At 43.9% G+C, this 19,036-nt stretch overlaps 2 protein-coding genes across 6 annotated transcripts in view; one reads left to right on the top strand and one right to left on the bottom strand.

Annotated features, from left to right (window-relative positions):
- Positions 1 to 13,195, bottom strand: part of scaper (S-phase cyclin A-associated protein in the ER) — a 104,244-nt gene extending 91,049 nt beyond the window's left edge. For 3 of the 4 annotated variants that reach the window (XR_012981675.1, XM_076262501.1, XM_076262506.1), the window contains exons 1-3: positions 12,917 to 13,195; positions 5,517 to 5,634; positions 1,153 to 1,229 (exon numbers count right to left, since the gene is read on the bottom strand). Coding sequence is in view for 3 of the 4 variants with exons in the window: in XM_076262501.1 (XP_076118616.1) it covers positions 1,153 to 1,229; positions 5,517 to 5,634; positions 12,917 to 13,087 (366 nt within the window). In the remaining variant the exon portion in view is untranslated. Of the gene's footprint in view, positions 1 to 1,152; positions 1,230 to 5,516; positions 5,635 to 8,281; positions 8,765 to 12,916 lie in introns of those variants that run through there. The other variant, XM_076262508.1, reaches the window with a different exon arrangement.
- A 156-nt stretch (positions 13,196 to 13,351) lies between these two features.
- On the top strand, positions 13,352 to 19,022 carry rcn2 (reticulocalbin 2). Of its 2 annotated transcripts, none has more exons than XM_076262491.1 (8): positions 13,352 to 13,430; positions 14,168 to 14,341; positions 14,440 to 14,542; positions 16,003 to 16,199; positions 16,306 to 16,419; positions 16,749 to 16,842; positions 17,950 to 18,089; positions 18,405 to 19,022. In XM_076262491.1, exons 2-8 carry the CDS (start codon positions 14,198 to 14,200, stop codon positions 18,546 to 18,548), a joined length of 936 nt encoding a protein of 311 aa, XP_076118606.1. In that variant the 5' UTR covers positions 13,352 to 13,430; positions 14,168 to 14,197; the 3' UTR covers positions 18,549 to 19,022. The 2 variants fall into 2 exon arrangements, with proteins under 2 accessions (XP_076118606.1, XP_076118609.1); XM_076262494.1 differs by having other exon boundaries at positions 13,381 to 13,430; positions 14,176 to 14,341.
- The last annotated feature ends 14 nt before the right edge of the window (positions 19,023 to 19,036 follow it).

Below are 19,036 nucleotides of genomic sequence, written 5' to 3'. Positions count from 1 at the left end.
GCGCTGTAAAATGTGTGGGAATTTCTCGCATTATGATTTTTATTAGTATGCTCAATACTTAGTAATAATTTATGCGCAATCCTGCGCTGAAATTTAGGCCCTGGTTTTAAATGCGCATCTTTTTTTCTCTCGCTCTCTCGGCGAGCATTTGTTCTGCTTCCAGCTTGTGCCAATACGCTATATCGTCCAAAATGCTTGATTGCATTGCATTCTCCACATTTTTAGCTAAAATTTCATGTACCACATCAGCATTTTTGTTCAGTGAATCTTTTGTAAATTGCTTTACAATAGCATCGGGCACTTGTCAGCAGCCTTCGGCTTGCCTCTTGCCACTATTCACTCCTTCATCTTCAAGATTCCCTGTAGAATTCTCAATATTTTTGGCCTCAATGTGTTCAGTTACATAGTCTGTCTGTTCTTAGTCTTGGATTTTGTGAAATAAATTTCTAAATATCACCTGCTTGCTGCAGCTTCGGTCTGCACGTCCTTTTAAAACCGCATATTTTTCTCTCTCGAGCATTTAATCTGCTGCCGGCTTGTCTCTCCACATCGTCCAAAATGCTTGATTGCATTGCATTCTCCAAATTTTTAGCTAAATTTTCATGTACCATATCAGCATTTTTGTTCAGTGAATCTTTTGTAAATTGCTTTACAATTACCGTCGGGCCTATAGGCCTATCGCCTGGCTTGCTTCAGTCACGTCTAAAACTGCATCTTTTTCTCTCTTGTGAGCATTTAATCTGCTGCCAGCCTGTGACTCCACATCGCCCAAAATGCTTGATTGCATTGTATTCTCCACATTTTAGAGACATTTTGGTGTACCACATGGTATTTTCTTTCAGTGAATCTTTTGCTTTGCAATGACCTTCCTGCCCTCCTCTTGGCTGCCTTCACTCCTTCGTCTTCATTAACATTAATCTTTTTGGCCTCAATAATCCAGTTACATAGTCTCTGTTTTTGGTTTTGGATTTTGTGAAATACATTTCTAAATAAATGCGACTTATAGTCCGGTGCGACTTATATATGTTTTTTTCCTGTTTATGACGCATTTTTTGACTAATGCGACTTATACTCAGGAGCGACTTATAGTCCGGAAAATACGGTAAATAAACAGAAGTTGCACAGAGCACACAAGCAGACACAAACACACACCTGCTTTTTGTTCCTATGTTGACCAGTGATGAGCCTCTGAGTTCTTGCATTGCTGTTGGTCTGAGTTTTTGATTTTCCTGTAGAACAGAACACAGAGAGAGATAGAGAGGGGAGGAGGGGAGGGGGGGCGGACAAACACAGAATGTTGATGAGAAACAAACTGAACCAAAACATCACAGGCATATAAGCTTGAGGGCAGGAGCCTGTACAGCAGAGAGAGAGAGAGAGAGAGAGAGAGAGAGAGAGAGAAAGAAAAAAAGAGAGAGAGAGAGAAAAAAAAGAGAGAGAGAGCGAGAAAGAAAAAGAAAGAAAGAAAGAAAGAAAGAAAGAAAGAAAGAGAAAGAGAGAAGGGCAGAGAGAGAAGGAGAGCGAGAGAACTCTTCAGAGCGATGTGTCACAGCCCTACGGCAACACTTCAGCCTCAAATAAACAAGCTGCACAGTAAGAGCAGTTCACAGCGTAGGCAGCTGGCCATGCAGCAGAGCAGAGCAGAGCAGAGCAGAGCAGAGCAGAGCAGAGCAGAGCGGAGCAGAGCAGAGCCCCCTCTCAGCCACATACTATAAGGGGCACGTCTCTACTCCCAACCCCCAGACACGAGCGCCTTTCAGTGGTTCATGCTCTCTACCCAACCCGCCCTATGAAAGGAGCTTAAGCAGGCAGCGGCTCAATCACAATCTCACTTTTGTTGTTGCTGTTGTTTATGTTGTGCTCAAAAAGAGGGAACAAAGCGTGGCCGTGGCCATCTAAAAATACCCGACTAATACAGGCGACATGGGACTGCGTCCACTAAGAAATGTACTAATGTCCAAATCTGGGGTAAGAACCTGGATGCCGCCATAGAACAAAGCTGCTTAGACATGGCTCTAATTTTGATCTTGAATATCGGCAATTTGACTTTCCGACAAGCAGAAAAATGCATAATGCATTTGGAAAACTGAGACAAGATTGAAATTGGTTTGAGAAGACTTGATGAGGTCAACAGATTTTCATAAAAGTGCTGATTTGTTATTCTGTTAATCAATGTAGTATGGCCGGAGTCTATGTTAATGAGCCACTTGTCCTAAGTGCTCTTATTGGCTTATTTTCCCATTCAGCACAGCTGCAGATGAGATCAAGGCAGTCCGGGGCATCTCAGGAGAAGGGTAGTCCTATGTGTACAAAATAATATCAACAGACTTAGGTTTCAGAGCAGAGCCAGTCAGGCATAGCAGGGAAGGGAAGCTTGCATCGTACTGCAGTGTTGGGTTTATGTGTCAGGCCCTGTAGGCTTTGTTGACAGTACAACGCTCCCTCCAATCCAACCCCCCCCGTCCTGAAATCTGGCTTCCTCGGAGTCTGAGGCCCTGCGTGTCAACTGCGCCCTGTGGCGTGCGTCAATCTGCAGCCGCGTGGCCCGGTGTTAAATTCACACAGACAGGGGAGCTCATCGATTCCCCCTCCATCTGATCCGCCACACAGGAGGACCAGCTGGGCCATTAGCTGCCGTTCCAACTACCCGAGCCCTCAGTGTCCCCCCCACCCCCCTCCCAGCTGAGCTCGGGCCAGGGGAGAGCCCTGCACTGGGCAGAAAACTAGCCAGCCCATATCTACACCCCAGGGACAGGGCAGTGACCCTTTAATATGACCCGAAAGTGTCTCAGAAGGTCTGAGGGAGCTGAATTTTAATTGAATACTACTTGTTTTATTATGTAATTTAGAAAAGTTTTATAATGTAATGTCCTGCCTGATAATCAACTCGGTATTGCTTCATATTTAGCATCTCAACTTCATATGGGATGCGCCATACACTGTGCCTGCTTCAGAGGGCACTGTTCCCACCTATTTTGGCCTACTATAAAGTTCACTGTCTCATAAGCTTCCTCTTGTAGAGTTGATAGTCCTATTGCAGCACACCTGATTTAGCACATCAGGTGCCTAAAGAGCATTTGAATTTCCCCTTGGGGATCAATAAAGTATGTATGTATCTATCTATCTATGTATCTATCTATCTATCTCTATCTATCTATTTGAACAGGTCAAAGGTGGCCATGTGGGGACGAAAGGCAAGATGTCAATGTGTTAATGGAAAAGGCAACGTGACATGTTAAAAGTAGTGGCAAGCTATTAATACTTCAGGCCATAGTGGGCCAAAGTAACATTATTACTGCGTTCATGATGGAGCAGAAAAGATGAACCATTTACTGCCCCCGCCCCCCACTCTGTCTGTTTCTCTCACTCTGAAGAGGACTGTTGATGTTTGTTATCGAGACCAATCTGTGAGTGGAGAGGGCTGTTCTGTTTCTGACAGGCCAGGCGCCCACTGAAGAGTCCAAAGCTGCCAGATGCAGCTCACTCGAAACCACTCATCTAAGCTCACCACAAACATGCACACACACACACACGCACACACACACGTGTAAAAGCGTACACACACAGGCGTATAAGCGCACGTGCAAACACAGACACACACACGCACACGCACACACACACACACACGCACGCACGCACGCACGCTTGCACGCACGCACGCACGCACGCACGCACCCTCACCCTCACTGTCCACAGAGCTTTGAAGTTAACAAGTACTGTATATGTGTGTGTGAGCGACAGTTGTTTTTATCTTCAGCATCTAAAACCACTGTTGCATGTGCATGTGGTCATATGTGGAGAACGTCAGGCAAAAAGTCAAATTCATTTCAGCCGATTACTAAACAAAAATTAAATAACACCCTGACTGTCTTGCTGTCTCAATGTCATTCATACCAGCAAAAGAGACCATGACAGACACCAGGATGACAGATGACCAATAAACACGCTCTGCCTCAACCTCTGCTTAAAGAGGGCGACAGAGACCCATTGGCTTCCATTCAGCTGATGCACCAATGTGTGCAGCTCTGTTTGCAGAGGACTAGCAAGGTGACAGACGTTTGGATACCGCAGCGGGAAAGGGAGTCATGGTGTCACTTTGTTAGAGGACAGGAGGATCGTTTTACGGCTCACAGCTCCCGAATGCCCTGCGGACACTTACAACCTTTCCTCTGTGCAGGAATGCAGCGTTCCCGCAGCGAGTTCCCAAACAAACAAAAGGTGTCCACTCTTACAGTGCACAGTGAGGAGGGACGGTCAGGGTGACTAAAGATTCCAGTGCATTATGGGTCATGATGTACAGAACGCTCTTCACACAAATTCAACACCACACTGTAAATATGTGCTGCTTCTGTAAGGGTGCACGTTCTTTTATTCCACAGTAGAATGGAAGCATCTGCCTTGGCAAAGTCAGAAACACATGACAGAGCATGCTTGCAACACAGAGTCTATGGCTTGCCTGCACTTGAGCCTGCATGCACAAACGTTTCCTGTGACAGAGAGCGTTTTTTGACTTGAACCTGAGCACGCACATGGATGTCTACGGGTGGTTTCTCCTTAACGTGGGCTCAATCTGAGCTAATCTTGTCCATCTATCTGCAACCACACACACACACACACACACAGGTGGCTAATCCTGTGGTCATACGTGCGTGTGCATACGCGTGCGTGTGTGTGTGTGTGTGTGTGTGTGTGTGTGTGTGTGTGTGGCTGCAGCTTGAGGGAAGTGAACTGAGTAGCCCCTGGTGTGAGCTCTCCACAGGCCCCTTCACAGTGTAGCGTTGGGTGAGCACACACACACACACACACACACACACACACACACACACACACACACACACACACAATACTGCAGACTCCTCAGGCATCAGCCGACCCGATAATGAGCTTTGCATTTGTGTGTGATTTGCGAGAGATCTGCTGATGCTCCTCAGTGAAGGGACTCTCCAAGCTCAGAGGAAAAACAATCTCATTATGGGGTGGTGTGTGTGTGTGTGTGTGTGTGTGTATGTATGTGTTTCTGCGTGAGTGTGTCTATGTGAATGTGTATGTTCAAGCACTTGAACTCATTGGAATATGTATTTGTGCATGAATTCATGTAGGTGTTCAAGCATGCATGCTTGGCTGTGTGCAAGTAGATGGCATGTTAATGTGGCTGCATGCTTATGCATGCATGTAAACTGTAAACTGCAGATGACTGAGTATTTGTGTTCCAAGAATGTATATCTGTACACGTCTAGCCAGTAGGATGACCATGTCGAGAGCTGTGCAAAAAAGATGGAGAGAAAGAACTGCCAAATCTCAACCCACCACCCACGAGTTCTGGAGAAAGCACTACATAGGACGGGAAAGTCCAGCATCAACCCTCACAATCCTCTTTCTTCAGATAACGGATAACATATTTCTTCACGAGTGAGCTTCACAATCAAAGATTCAGGTGTGAGTACTCATGTGTGTGTGTGTGTGTGTGTGTGTGTGTGTGTGTGTGAGTGAGTGAGAGAGTGAGAATGTTTGCGCACCTTCCTCCTCCTTGTTCTCAAGTGGAACACTCCAGGCGATGAGGTTGCGGGCTGCGCGGCCTTCCTCTGCCACGATCTTCCTCACTTTGTCATGGCTGTTGGAGCGCTGGAACGAGGCCTGGGGACGAGAGACAAAGAAAAGACATGAAGAGAGAGAGAGACAGAGACAGAGAGAGAGAGAGAGAGAGAGAGAGAAAGGCACAAAACGCTTGGTGTGAAAGAGGCATAAAACCAGAGCACACTAATGGCTGAGCCACCGCCTCTATCATTTACCACATTCAAAACAACTAGCGGCAGCTCAGAGCTGGCTGACTCATGTTCAGAAAACCATACTGCATTCTGGGTGAGCAAGTCCAGCTCATGAAGAATATGATGACACTGAGCAAAACAGAAGCGTGATCAAAACGATTCACCTATGCTGTGCAAGCTGTGAATGCTAGTGCTTTGGTAGGCAAAATGCATATCACAACCGTTGCACTGTAGGGCTTTGTAACAAAACAGAAAGGCAATCTGGACTATGCTTTTATTTCTGCCTGGCACTCACTGTGACACTGAAGGGGTCATGTGAGCTGATTGGATGCCAAGTCTCTGGCTGGCTTGCTTGGTTCTACGGCCCTCTCGCTCTCTTTCGTCCTCCTTTGCCAGTTCTCCATCATTCTACTCACTCTCCATCTCTCCATCCTCTCTACTTCCTCCTCCTTCCTCCCTCTCTCCCTCTCTCCCTATTCTCCTAATGTCATCACACACAGCATGATTCAGGAATCCAGGCGTGAATGCAAAGAACCAGCCCCGCTTCGCACTCCACACAGAGCCACTCTGAGAGACCAATTAAAGAATAGCCTCTGTCTCTGCGCTCTCAAAAAAAGACCCTTTTGTGAGCTAGCGTCAGTTACACGCTGACAGGGCAGCGATCACACGACCCAGCCACACAGAGGCTCTGCGTGCCTTTTCTTGAATTGTTGAAACGCTTTTGAAGAAGAGGCGCGCTATGTGATTATGTTCCATTAAAACTTTTTGTCAAATTCAGCGCTGTCTGTCTAGGGAGTTTGCACAGAAAACCACCAGTGTTTGCGTACACTCTCGGGACTGTAAATACCATCATTTCTGCCAGTCAACAGGCGGCGCTCCCACACAAATATTGCTTCAGATGTACGGCGGGGAGGCACGTATTTCATTAGCTGTGGAGCTAAAATCTAAGCAACCCTCCACCAGGATTGAAGACTGCGCCTTTAACAGCCGTTCTTTACAATCTGTTTTAATGAAGATGACAGCTGGGGTCAGAGAGGGAATGAGTCATTGGTACCGTCTCCAAAACACAACGTCGGGATCACGCTGCCCTCAGGTCCTGCTCTACTCTGCTCTGCTCTGGTGTGACTGCCGCAGCGTCAGACACGACAACAGCAGACCTCAAAGTAGCACACGACTTGCTCGCACAGTCACAGTGACCATAATCACCCACTGGGAGTCTCATCAAACGTGTGGGCATGGATGGAGCAGGGGTGAAGAGAAAAGCTCTGTCACAAGCATCACAATAGCCGTCTTTACACACAGATACATGTATGCACATGCACATACAAAGATGCGCACACACACATACACACAAACACACATTTGTATATACACATTCAATACATGTATAGACACATAAACACACAAACACACACACACACACAGATATGTAAAGAAGGCTTGAGTGTGTGCACATGTTAACTTGAGCGTGCTTCACCCCAAATGAGCAGTCTGTGCGTTTGCATGTTCCCTGAGCAGAGAGTATTGCACAGGGCTCATTAGGCTTCACACATGCATAAGCAGAACACTGTCCTGCTCGTCCACCATTTTATGTCCCAAGGCCTGATACACACCACTGACCTACTTTCTCCTGAGCAAGACAAGCATCTTTCCATGAGACCCTCTCTCTCTGTCTCTCTCTCTCTCTCGCTCGAACAAGGGTGGCGAACAAGAAAACAGGATTGCGGACAATAGGCGTTAGGACCCTGTAAAATGAGCCAACGAAGAGACAACGAAGGTTGAGATTAGCTCCACTTCAGGAGCTCTTAAAAAAAAAAAAAAAAAAAATACACTGCTTGCCAACGGTCTCGCTCCGACAGTAAATATTTACAGCTCCATCTCTCCTGTACTTTGGCAAGTGGCAGATGAGAGAGAGAGAGAGAGCGAGAGAGAGAGAGAGAGAAGCCTCTCCCTTTTAGCACGGGAACGGGAAGAAGAGGAGAGGAGCCGACACAGGATTAAAGGAGAGAGGGAAAGGGGGAGAGTGAGCGAACGGACGAACGCTGCCCTTCTCATCCACTTAAGAGGCCAAACACTCCTGCCACCTGGCTCCCGTGGCCACAGGTAACACAGGTCAGGGCGCTGCGGACGCCCGCTGGCAGGATGGAGACCTTTGCACAATAAGTAAAACAACAGTGGCTTGAAACAAGGGCAGAAGCCAAATAGTCCAACTGCAGGGTGCAGGGCAGAAGCCAAATAGTTCTCCAACTGCAGGGTGTCGTCATTAGCTGGACGGGGCACACTGCTGGGGTCAGCCTAACGGCAAGTGTCCCCCTTTTTTACAATCAGCAGAGTCAGAGTCAGGTATAGAATTTCATGTTCACAGGGAGGAACTGAGCAATGGGTTAGACTGCAAGAACAGGGAGAGGAAAAGAGAGAGATATGGGACGGGGGGGGGGCAAAGAAGGGAAAGAGAGAGGGAGAAAGGGAAAGAGAGAGGGATAGTGGGAGTAGGGGAGAGATTAGAGGGTACGTACAGAGTAGAAGTAGAGTCTGAAAGCAGGTTCCTCGTCCTTATCCGGCCCTGACATACTTTTTTAGTCACACTCTTCAGCCAACCTGTTCCCCCCGGCCGGCATTGCTGCTCCTGCTGGGCGACACCATCGTCTGACAGCAGCGGACGGAAATAGCCCCCCTTCAACTGGGCAGCCGCCGCCTCGTGTGTGTGTGTGTGTGTGTGTGTTTGTCTGTATGTGTGTGTGGTGACTCGTCCCAGCTGTGTCAACTCCTCAGCCAATCAGAGTGGAGGTAAGAGCAATGTGCCCGCCTGCCTCGACTGGCTGCTTAACCGCGGCTGAGCGAGCCCTTTCACCCGACCTGCTCCCAGCCCTAATCACGGCTCAGCTGCAAACCGACTCGCCGGACACCGGTGCCTCTGCTGCACCTCTCCGCTCGTTAGCCGCTCTGCGCGTTTTCCACCGCCAGTCTGGCTCTCTTTCCACTGCGCAGTTTTCTCACTCCATCTGCCTCTCTCTCTCTCTCTCTCTACCCTTCAGTCCTGACAGACTGCTGTCTTCTGCCTTCTGCCTCCTCTCTCTCACTCACTCGCGCGCGCTCTCTCTCTCTCTCTCTCTCTCTCTCTCTCTCTGCCACTGTAGTCATGTGCACTCGACAGGCCTGCCCCCTTCAGCCCGTGCTCTGTTCCCTCTCCTCTCCTCTCTTCTCTGCCACAGCCTGGGGGACTTTTGGAGGAAGCGTTCCGGTTAGCCCGGTGGAGGCTGGCGATCGCGCGATCTGATTGGACTTGGCAGCACATGAGTCACAGCGGCTGGGGGATGAAAACAAATCCACGCGGAATTTCGGGGGGGGGGGGGCATGCTGCAGCCGATGCCTGATGCACCACAGCTCCTCCCCACAGGGGTTCAAAACAGACCCAAACCACAGTCAAATCAAATAGTAAACCAATCGACACCTAAGGCAGAGGTTAAACAAAAATACAGAAATTCCAACCATGATTCACTTCCAGTTGCTCTAAACAGGCTGAACCAAAACTATTTCAGTAAGTGCTATTGGTCAGACAACAATCCAAGCAATCACAATTAGTTAACCTAGTATGTTTTTTAAGCAAATTATTAACCAGTCTGTGAAACATAACTACTGTCGACGTGTAAAAAGCCATTCAAGATCATTAAACTTTGACTTGCCAACGCAGGTGGCGATGACCGTAAAAATGGGTAAACATCAAACCATGAAGACCACAGAGAATCCAAAAAATGAAGACGCACTGCAAATATTCAAATAAGTTCTGGGGAAAGACTCCTGGGTTGAATAACAACAAGGGGATTTATTTTCCTGACTCTACTGACTTTAGAAATGTAATTAATGTAAATGCATTTATATAGCACATTTATCATACACAATGATCATGCAATGTGCAGGAAGGCAAATATAAATCATGTGATCCGTGGGTGTTGCTGGTATGGCAGGTTTCACTGATCAGGTCAAAACATCAACTTTGTTATGTTGCTGACTGGATTATCAAAACAAATGTGCTGAATCAAGTGGTAATATAAGGAACACAGGGATAGGGAACTCGCCTTAATATAGCCACTTAGGTTCAGTTGTCATTGAAGCTATATAAAAATGAAATTTTAGTTAATTGAAAGATGACATATAATGGATAAACAGAGTGCTAAAAGCAAAAGCTAAAGATCACTCACAACAGGCTCCAGAAACTTCTACCTGAATCTCCCAATCGTATGAAGGAAGGTGGTGATTAGAGGGATGGTTTGCGTCACAGTCTGTGTTTGGCATCACACTCTGTCTTTGAAATAATCACTAAAAAACGGGTGAAACTGAACAAAGTCCGAGATGTGCATATGAAAGAGGAAACAACAGTCAACCTGCCATGCATTGAATTATTCTTATTCAACAAAGCCAAGGTAAAAATGGTTTTCCATTCTATGTCTGCTCTGAATGTATCCACTATCCCCATGCTCAGGGCAAAAAGAGGCATTCTGAAGAGGGGTTTGCATTTTTATAAGGACCAAAATGACAGCATTGTCCAATGTCCAAAAAACACAGGAAAATACACATGATATAAGTCATTAGTGATGGAACAAAAAGAAAATGCCAGTGTGTTACCCTAATCTACCCTTATTTAGTGTGAGAACTTGAAACAAAGTGAGATGGATAAGGTCAGAAGATGTCAGAGGGGTCCCTGCATGCAATCGTCACAAAAGCAACAGGTCTACGGTGTGTCAAATACTGCAGCACTATTGCACGCCATCCACACTAAATGAAATATAATAACCCCCAGGTCAGGCCCTCATGTTTATTTTGCCAAGGGACTTTCTGTCTCACATATCACATATTCAAACCAAATATTTGCTCTCAGTACAATTTTATGCTTGAACTCATGACGGGTGTGGTCTTTGTTAAAAACTGCACTAAAATGCAATTCAATAAAAGGGAATCATTTTCGGCTAGCCACATTGCATAGGAAAATCTACTATTTCTGTAGCAAAGCAAAAAGGTAAACATGTCATTTCAATAGTAGGGGCTCATTACAATAAATTTCCTCTTGTGAAAAATAAATGACTATAGGCTCACAGCTTTCAAGTCCACTTCAAACGCAGGACTAACAACTGAACAAGCTGCTGGTACTACTGTATAGGCAAAATAGTCATCTCATTTGTGGTATTTTCATACCCTATTACACAACATTTTCAATAAACCGAATAAAGACATGTCTGCTAAGAAAATAGGTCAAAGATTTTTCCACTGCAGCGTTTTCAAGGGCGCTGCAGCTCATAAATGAGTACAGATCCAAGCTGTGCTCACTTGACACTAGACAACCGACAGTCATGCGACACAAATGTTCACTCGGTAACTAAGCACTGACACAAACAAACATTAAAGTGAGAAAACCACCAGCCACTGTAGTATGTTGGATTACATATCAACGATCCCATCTGTCAACAATAACATTCTGACAAACAAGTCATTCTTGTATGGCTTTTTGACATGGATGATAAGACCATTTATAATATCTGTTGCCAGAGATCATCTGAAAGAAGCAAACATAATAAACTGAAAGAAAAAAGCAAATGGCATGCATACTTCAACACAACTAGGCTAATCTTTAACTTAAATGTGCAATAACCACATCTGTGAGAAACATCTCTCATGTCTTCCCTGTGTTGCCTGTATTATAGTGTTTATTATAGTGTTCCCTGTATTACAATGGTGCCTACCTGTGGACAGCTGATAGTACATTTGTATTGCATGCATGCAAAATAACTTTAGAGGAACAAAAAATAGCCTTAACATTAAATGTTTTGTGTTTGCCTACAGCCGCCTTGTGTAGTGTCATGACTTAATTGTGTAATTATTGGTGAGGGGAGAATTTGTATGAGCACAAATAAACACAGCCCAGGCCTTATACCAGATGTGGTATTGGTGCATCCCAAATCAAACCAATGCAAGAACATCTGTGCATAGTAGGGTTGAATGCCAAAATCAAGGCTTAATTGAACTCAATAGGAAAAAGAGCAGTTTGACCACAGCTAAAGTCTGCAAGAGGTGCAAATCTCCAGGCTGAGATTCCAGTGACTCCCAAACTGTAAGTGTGTTCAGTTTGGGGAAAATGCTAACAATCCCAGCCATTCACCTCAATAATTGTTTTGGGGAAATCCCTGCACCTTATTAAAAATCATTGTGATTGATACGGGCAGTATTTTGAACTTAACTTGACTCATAGCAAAACACTATAGATGTGATCAGTGCTGCATCCAAACATGCCTGTAGACGGTCTCAGATTTCAACCCCTTTAGCCACCTACTGTAGGAGGCAAACAAGTAGCCTAGGCTAATGTATGTATGATTCGAGATGGGCAAGGCAATAAAGTGGCTATCATCTTTCCTGGATACACACTCAGTTGTTTCATGACCAGAGCAGCTTTCAGAAGGATTGCTCACATATGCATCCACACCATGTGTTTACAAGATTCACAACAGGGGTTTCTATATCATCAAGAATTAAAGACATCACAATACATTTTGGCAAAATTCCACTGAGATTAAGGTAAGCAACCTGCTCGGCTGAACTGCCATACCAGTTGAACTGCTTTAGTCAACTGTGACAATGTAAAACGCTTTTTGATAATTAGCTAGATAATGAAAAAAGATGACAATACATTCATAACCCAAAACATTCCTTTTCTGCCAAATGGCATTCTACATAACCTTGATAACCTTTTTGTCATTTGAGCCTGCTCCTATTTGATGTCTCATTGATATTGGATGTGGGACAAGAAAAATTATCTGTGGTCTGTTTTAATTTCAAAAGCAATAAGGTGGTATTCATAGATTTGTATAATGTATCCTTTAAAATACAATTTGGTAGTTTATAAAAGGTACACAACATGAAAGTAAGACTGGACTATGACATTAGAATAGAAAGTTAGCTTCTAGATGTAATTGATGACTGTGACTGTTAACGGTTACTGTAAACGGATCAGTAGCTAAGCTCTGCTGGAATGATAACTGGTGTAGTGCTAGGCCAGCCTACTAGCCAGTTTACTATCATAACACAGTGGTTTTTGCACGTTTAAAATAGCAGTGCTATAATTAGATGGTTAATTTACTCAGTATACCAAGAATGATAATTACCTTCAGGGCCATGCTCACGGGCGTATTCCTGCTTTTGCCTCCTCCATGTGAAGATCCTGAGCTGTTGCTCCCAGATCTTTCCCTTCCATCACCACCTTGGCCCACTCTTGGCCCAAGTCGGTGCTGACCAGCACCTCGCCGTCGTCCATCGTGACGGCTATCCTTGGACATTGACGTATGGTTTCTTGGCCGATAATGAGGTTCAATCCTTTACGAAACTATCCAAACTCAGCCTATATTCAGACGACACTGAATAGCATACTAGCATTGACAGCTAAATCAGCATAGCAGCGAACAGGAAGTATATGTAAATAGCAATTGCAGACATCTGAGTCCTCCAATGGACTTTCACCAGAGCGGAAACAAAATAATATGAACCAATAATTTTCGGCATGACTGGGGTCAAGGGGTGTTCCCATCATAAGTCACGGCTCGGTTTATCCCATGGCAACCAATTTAGTGGGAGGGCGGGATAAAAAATTCTTCTCACTCCCAGACTGAAGTTGCAGAACTGGTAAGAGAGAACAGATATCTTCTGTTTATATTCTTTGAAATAAGAATAAGATGTATTTTATAAGCTTTTGTAGCTAGCTGTCTGTTCTAGAACGATATTAGCTACACGCAAGTGGTTGTCATTTCTTTCCTTTCAAAAACACATCGAGGAATTGGTGTAAAGTGAACTGTAGGACCTAACGGTCTATGTTAGGGACGTAACGTTACGTAGTAATTTACGTTGACATTAGGAGTGAACAACGAGCATTTTGTTGTCTGGGTTGGGTAAGGTTTGCGTCAGACTATGAAATAATATTGTAGCAGAAAACGTGCATGCATTTGCCGTGACGGCTAACTTGCTAGCTTGTTCAAAGTAACGAGGGTACAGAACATTTTTCTGTGCTTCAGTCATTTGTACCCAGTTCGATGTGACGTTAGATTAGTGCAGTTTACACCACTAGACGGCAGTACTGGCGGGGTCATTAGAGTTGGACAGGGTTTCCAGCAGACAGCCCTGCTCTTGGAGCTCCCTTGTCCTGTTCCTGTTTCTAGCACGCCTAATTGAAATCAATGTAATTAAAAAGCTAGGCCTTAGCATGGATCAGGCATGCATGTCCAAGGGTACATCAGGTGCAGAGCAGGGTGGGATAGAAAACATGAAGAACGTGTGTCCAGCAGCAGGAGTGGTGCAGGAATAGGTGCATTAGATGGTTGCGGAATCTTTACATTGTGTGTCCTCTCACCTAATATACCTTTAAGCCCTACAGACTTTCAAGTGCCATTATCAAGATGAAAGTATTTGGATTCACACTTGCCTTGTGTGCATTACATTATGTCTGTGGAGAAAATGCCCACACAGTGTTCCATGAAGATCATTATGTTGATGGGAAGCATAATCCTGAACATGATATGAATGCTTTTCTGGGCACTGAGGTAATATCATCTGTTCTCAGACACTCAGGAACTCTGTTGATGTTGCAGGAGCTACAGTATGTGCACACGTTAATATTTGGACATTTTTCATATTTTAGGATAAAGAAGAGATTAAAAAGCTGAGTCCTTCAGAGCAGAAGAAAAGACTTGGGGAAATCATTAAGAAGATTGATGCAGATTCAAACAAATATTTAAGTGCAGGTAAATTTAGTTTTGATTGTGTTTGCAGTCTGTGATTAAAGATAGCCTGGAAAATCCAGACCCTGATAATCTAGAAAGATTAAGGGTCTGGCAAAGAACAATGTAATGGCCCAACTCGAGGGGCAGCAACAAGCATGCATTTCAAAATCTCACTGCATGCAATTGGATAACACTAGACCATGTTTACTCTGAATGATTTCGAACTCCGAACGTAATCGCATAACACTATGACCAGTGTGTACAGTCCTCCAAAATTGTGCTCTCCCGAGAACTCTGGATTTCCAGGGTAGATTAAAGATGCAGTCAGCCATCGTACACAATTTCAAGCTCAGATGATTTTTTGTCACATTCAGCAATCATCACCTCATGACCGCTAGCTGCCCATTCCGTGAGTACACTGTAAAAAAGAAAAAGCGGTCTTTGTAGGCAGACCAAACTCCGAAAACTGGAAACAAAGTGGGGGAAGCCTGTCCCCCAAACCAAAACCCTGTGTGGAGTTTCTCTGGGAATACTCAAGGGAGGTGTGAGCTACGTAGGCCAACCTCTCTGGAGTGTTTCGTTTGGTCCCTGGTTAAAATATATTGTATGTTGTTTTGGACAAAAGTGTCTGCTAATAAATTTGAATATAAACGTAAACAAACGCCAATTCCTGTGCTATCACTTTTAGCATTTTTAAATCTGTGATCTGTGTGATCATAACAGGGCCGTGGTAGGCTGGGCCCATCTTTTCACATGGCCGGCCCACCTTTTTAGTTTCTCAATTCAATTAAATTGGCTTTATTAGCATGACTGTTCTTTTACAGTGTTGCCAAAGCAGTGCTGTATAAAAACAATAACATACATAGTAATTGTGATAATAACAGTAGTAATAATAAAAATAATGACAGTGGGGGGGGGGGGAGGGGAACAACAATAACAACCAGCAGACAAAAATAAACAACGGTGCTGGTTAGAAACAAATAGGATGGAGATCCAGTATCAGATGGAGATCCCTCGCATCATGGCAGGCTTTGACAAACTGGGCAGCCAGAGGCGCTGTTTGCCCCTCTCCCAGTATTATAATCATTTGATCTGCACTGCTCAATGAGTCGAAATAGGGTATAGGGAAATAGGGAATTCAGCTCTTTGTTTTGTGAATTTATCACAATGAAGGAGAAAGTGCATCTCGGTCTCAACCTCACCAGTCATGCAGTGACCACAGATGTGTTGGTCTCTTGACAGCCATGATTTCTCTTTCATTTGAAAGAATGATAACACAAGCCTTAAGCCTTATGTCATAGGGGGTCTGTAAACCAGACCAGGCACCTACAGTAGATGAAGTGTACTGAGACAGTAGCCTGTAGTGCAGCTTTAGCCAAAGAACCTCAAAGAATGGATGTCTTCCGTTATGCTCCTTGTTAGTAATATGTGTGGTGGGATATAAAATAGCCACAACTAATAATCAGTAATACATTTCACAGAGGAAATTACTGTGTGGATTCAGAGGGTGTACAGGAAATACGCACTGGATGATGCAAAAGAGCGCTTTCCAGATTTCGACACTAACCGAGATGGGATTGTTTCCTGGGACGAGTATAACATGGTTATGCATGACCACTTAGTTGTAGTGGATGAAAACACCATTCTCGAAGACCCTGAGGAAGAATCCCTCAGATATGTATGTAATATAATTGTTACAGCTTTTTTGAGTGTTTTGCAGCTGTGTTAAAAAAGATATGTACAACTCAAAGCTTTGGCTTTTACTGTATCTGTTTGTTGCTCAGTTACACTTAAAGGAGAAGAGACGTTTTGACTTTGCTGATGTGGACGGCACACCTGGCCTGAACTTGACTGAGTTTCTTGCCTTCACTCACCCTTCAGAAGTGGACCACATGGCTGTAAGTATGCAAGAAACAAATGTGGATATAATACTAGTGTGTCTTGCCTTTTATGTACACATTAATAATTTACTTTGTGGCCCCAGCTGTGGGCATCTGCACCGTACGCCGGCGACCCGGGTTCGATTCCCACCCCGTGGTCCTTTCCGGATCTCACCCCGACTCTCTCTCCCATTCACTTCCTGTCACTCTCCACTGTCCTGTCATTAAAGGCACAAAAAGCCCAAAAAATATACTTTAAAAAAAAAAAAAATAATAATAATTTACTTTGTTTCGTCCTCTATTGGATCCAAGCAGCTGTTTCTCTCTCTCTGTCCTACATGCTGTAGGATTTTGCCATTGAGGATGTGCTGGTTGAATATGACACAGATCGAGATGGATTCATCAGTTTGAAAGAGTTCATTGGAGATCTTCGCCCCGATGGTAACATCAGCACATTGTAGCATTCAGTGTGCATACAGCATACTGCATTGCTCACACATATATATATATATATGATATGACATTCACAAGTGACATTCAAATGAGTTGTATTCAAAACTAAGAGACCACTGCAAATTTGAATATTTGAAATTTGAAGAGTATAGAAGTAACGGTTGGATGACATCAGAAAAATGTGCAGTGGTCTCTTAATTTTCCCAGAGCTGTATATATTTATCCCTCTGTGCAGCGGACACATCTCAGAGGAGAGCATAAAACTGCAGGCCATGGATATATATATTGGTCTTTGTTGCGCTTTGGTTTTGGTGTGCTTGTCACTGTATCCTTTTTGTTGGTTTTGTTGTTTAATCCAACCTGAGCATATACTCAATAATTAGCTTTCTATTGTAAGTTACTATTGGTTGATGGTTACAGACGTGCATTATGGAGATGTTGTCAAATAATAAACATGGGTTCGTAGAACTATAAAAAGACTTGGTGAAAACCACTATTTGTGAGCTTGCTGTATATGAAGTGAGTTTCAGATGAGTGTAATGCCCATATCATTTCCCAACCTTGGGGTAAGGACCGCTTGTGGAGTGGCCTGAAATTCAAATTGCCTGAGATACTGAGTATCTTACAATTGACAGTACATTACATTAAAATATACATACATTAAATAAAGAATATTTAAAAAAAAAAACAATCTGGATACGTAAAAATAAACTTAGCCCGCATGAGATGTTTGATTGACGTACTGTAATCATGCTTGATCAATGTTCCAAACAAAGTAGCAAAACAACCTGACATGCAAACAATAGCCAAACGAACAAACGACACTTGGTGAAAATCAAAGTACCACTCTCGACTGAGTGTTAAAACAGAGATGTTGTGAATGATTGGGGTTGTCCAACGTTTTGTGACCTCAAAATAAGGTCACCTGGATAAAAAGGTTGGGAACCCCTGGTGTAATGGATGTTTCTTGCACAGAAAAAAAGTATATACATTTGTAGAGGCCAGATAAACTATTCCTGGGGTCTTGTTCTTCCTCTTCTTTATCATTTTTTACTCATAATGCTGAATTGAAAGTAAGGATGCTGTTTTCAACAGGAGGTGACCCATCGCAGTGGGAGATAGAAGAGACAGTGCGCTTCAAGGACCTGTACGATCAGGACGGAGACGGCAAGCTGAACAAGGAAGAGCAGCTGCGCTGGGTGGCTCCCAACAGCTACGGCTCCGCCCGTGAGGAGGTGAGTGGAGACTGGAGCCGCCCTCTGCCTCTGTCAAAGTCAATTCACTTCAACACTTAAAGGAAGTGAATTGAATTCAACATAGAATTTTAGAACCGTCAATTGTTGCGGAACTTTCAAAATGTTCAAAAACCTACCCCTTTAAGGGTTAATACGTGAAACCTCTCCATGTTATCCATGCATTCAAACTTTATCATGAGCCAACAGTTCCTTACAAACATCGTACAAACCTCAAACCTTAGAAATCTGCAGATGACTTGTCTTGTTGTTTTTCTCATTGTTGTTCTCATCTGTTCTCTCCTCTTTCCCTCACAGGCCATTCATTTGATCAAGGAGATGGATGGGAATGGGGATGGTACGCTGTCAGAGTCCGAGATTTTGAAAGACCAAGAAACGTTCATGAACAGTGAAGTGACAGATTATGGAAGGCAGCTTCATACGTCTCATGATGAATTGTAGCATTTCATTTTACAAATACATTTTTTTTTTTACAAAAAGAATTGTGCAGTGAATGTTTTTTCTCAACTCATCGTTCCACATTAGTAATGAAAAACAGTTGAAGATGGCTTGTGTCACCAAATTACCAAAATGACTTTCACCAACTGTTTCATACAGGCAGATCATGTGTCTAATTTGTCAGGATTAGAATACACAATGAGAAGCAATTTGTTGAAGTGTTTAGTGGTCCTATTGGTCAGCCTGATGCTCTGCCTTTGAGCATATTCCTTTTCTCTGGGCTAAGCTCAATAATCACATCCTTGTCCATCCATGTCTTTCAAAGTCTGTCCTCTGTATCTGTTAGTAAGCGTGTCCACCTTATTAGAATTCTCATCCACCTGCTGTACTTTGACAACAAAAGTATTGGTTTACTTATTAGTCAGTCAATTGTCAGAATACTTCCATAATTTTTTTTAAATAAAAGCAGTAATTATTGACTTGTTCATGAA

Source organism: Alosa pseudoharengus, unplaced genomic scaffold (assembly GCF_046254945.1).
Source record: "Alosa pseudoharengus isolate Yale_2024_CS ecotype anadromous, Long Island Sound unplaced genomic scaffold, YU_APseudo_1.1 YU_APseudo_1.1_scf_10, whole genome shotgun sequence".
NCBI classification, from domain to species: Eukaryota; Metazoa; Chordata; class Actinopteri; order Clupeiformes; family Clupeidae; genus Alosa; species Alosa pseudoharengus.
Note: the sequence above shows the minus strand (reverse complement) of the source record. Positions and strands in the feature narration are given on the sequence as shown.

Coding starts and splice junctions, on each gene's coding strand:
- rcn2 (XM_076262491.1), top strand. CDS start 14,198: ATGAAAGTATTTGGATTCACACTTGCCTTGTGTGCATTACATTATGTC. Junction 14,543..16,002: donor AAACAAATATTTAAGTGCAG/GTAAATTTAGTT, acceptor TACATTTCACAG/AGGAAATTACTGTGTGGATT. Junction 16,200..16,305: donor AGGAAGAATCCCTCAGATAT/GTATGTAATATA, acceptor TTTGTTGCTCAG/TTACACTTAAAGGAGAAGAG.